General features: G+C 42.8%; 1 protein-coding gene across 1 annotated transcript; it reads left to right on the forward strand.

Moving 5' to 3' along the window:
* Positions 1-448: 448 nt before the first annotated feature.
* LOC110869540 lies at positions 449-1,429 on the forward strand. Its single transcript, XM_022118783.1, has one exon. The coding sequence runs from the start codon at positions 449-451 to the stop codon at positions 1,427-1,429; it is 981 nt and encodes a 326-aa protein (XP_021974475.1).
* Positions 1,430-1,958: the final 529 nt, after the last annotated feature.

Below are 1,958 nucleotides of genomic sequence, written 5' to 3' on the forward strand. Positions count from 1 at the left end.
TTTCTTATTGACTAATTATCATCCTAATTATTGATTTTAGTGACAGTTTTTACAGACTGCTCCCTTAACTCAGTCACAGAGACCAGGATCTCGGGCAAACGCTTCCCAACGGGAGGATTCAACTTATGGGAATACAGAAGTTTATGCCAGATCCACATCACCACGTGAATACACTCAGACAGGAAGTTATCAGAGAGAAAATCATGGTAGACCACATCCTCACCAAAGACAATCGATTCATGACAGGTTGGGTTCCCAACGAGACACCCACACCGACGAGTCTGATCCAACATACCGTTTAAGTGCAAATACCAGTGTGTTCAATCGATTGCAGCCAAATTATAATAAATGCAGGCCTCGTGCGGTTTATAACCCTGAGGCAGAACACAACTATGATTTGATTTACCGCCCTGCGGAAGCAGCGGAAAATTCAAAGTTCGTCAATGAAATGGCTTTTGCTCCACTTGAGAAAGCTAAACTACCATCCAACATGGGTAAATTTAATGGGCTGACAGACCCCGATGACCACCTAAGAGTATTTACCAGCGCAGGTCTGGTTGGGGGTTGGACCCTCCCGCTATGGTGTCATCTGTTCGTTCAGACCCAGACCGGTCCAGCGCGAATTTGGTTTGATAACTTACCAAACGGGCAGATCGAATCTTGGAAGGACCTGCGTGAAAAGTTTTTGACACACTTTAGCCAGCAACGGCGTTCCATTCGCGATACATCTGACGTCATGAACATTTGGCGCCGTGATGACGAGAATTTGGAGGATTTCATCACCAGATACAATAAAGAGGTGTTGGAGATTGGCGGAGTTCATGAGCTAATCTGCGCGCAATTCAAGTACGCGGTTAGATGTGACGACATGGTTAAGGTCTTATCTGGAACAGAGGGCCTTCCAAAAAGTTTGGAGAAGATAATGGTGGCGGCCAAGGTTTACGCGCAAACTGAGAAAAATCTTACTACAAACAGGCCACCACCACCACACAATAGGCCCGCGGACTTAAGCTTAACCGGCGAAAGGAGATTAAAGAAATCATGGCGTGAGTCTAGACCAGGAAGTCGTTCGTCTGAAGATGCCCGCACAACAATCAACAAACTCACCGCGCAGAGGGAGAACAAACATGAAAATAGGGAGAGGCAATGGACTCCCCTAACAAAGACCCCGGCGGAGGTCTTAAGTACTGAAGACTATCAATTCAAACCTCCGATCCCAATGAAAAATAAGCGTGGACAAGACCCGTCACAATACTGCGAATATCACAAAGATAACGGGCATACCACTAACAACTGCATCTCTCTACACACAGAAATAGAGAAAGCCCTCAAGAGCGGCAAACTCACACATTTACTCCAAAATGTGCGCAAAGAGATTAAGCAGATAACCCGGGGTGAGGAGGGCCCAAGCAAACGGGCGAAAACCTAAAAGACAACTCAATAAGTTTCCTGCGGAAAGACATGATTCATCAAGCAAAGCGGAAATATTAGAAAGTAAGTTAAGTTTCACATAATTATATTAACAAAACTTTGTAAAAGCCTATGTGCTCTATCCGTAAATAAAATTGCAAAGTTTCTATTATTTCTGTGTTTACAAAGTGCATGCAATTTCTTTTAGTAAGCGCAAAAACATTATGGTAGTTCTAAAACAAGCTTCATGAACGGTCAGTGATCACATCACAAACGGCCATAAGTTCAAACATGAGCTTTATACCAACTTCATTTGCCTTACTGAACAAAAAGTAATCGTACTCATGCAAAATATTGTAAACAAACAAATAGAAACATCATCCTATTCTTAGCGTACAGATACGCCCTAAAAAAACTTTCAAACACGGCCGTGTTTAAGTTACTTGCGCAGCAGCGCACCAACAAAAAATTGGGATTTACATCCCAAATATTACAAGAAAATTGTTCAATACATTTTTCAATCTATGACAAATCTTCACCCTCATCCG

Source organism: Helianthus annuus, chromosome 4, assembly GCF_002127325.2.
Source record: "Helianthus annuus cultivar XRQ/B chromosome 4, HanXRQr2.0-SUNRISE, whole genome shotgun sequence".
Classification (NCBI taxonomy): Eukaryota; Viridiplantae; Streptophyta; class Magnoliopsida; order Asterales; family Asteraceae; genus Helianthus; species Helianthus annuus.

Excerpts from the sequence above, each read along its gene's own strand:
- LOC110869540 (XM_022118783.1), top strand. The coding sequence starts at position 449 with ATGGCTTTTGCTCCACTTGAGAAAGCTAAACTACCATCCAACATGGGT.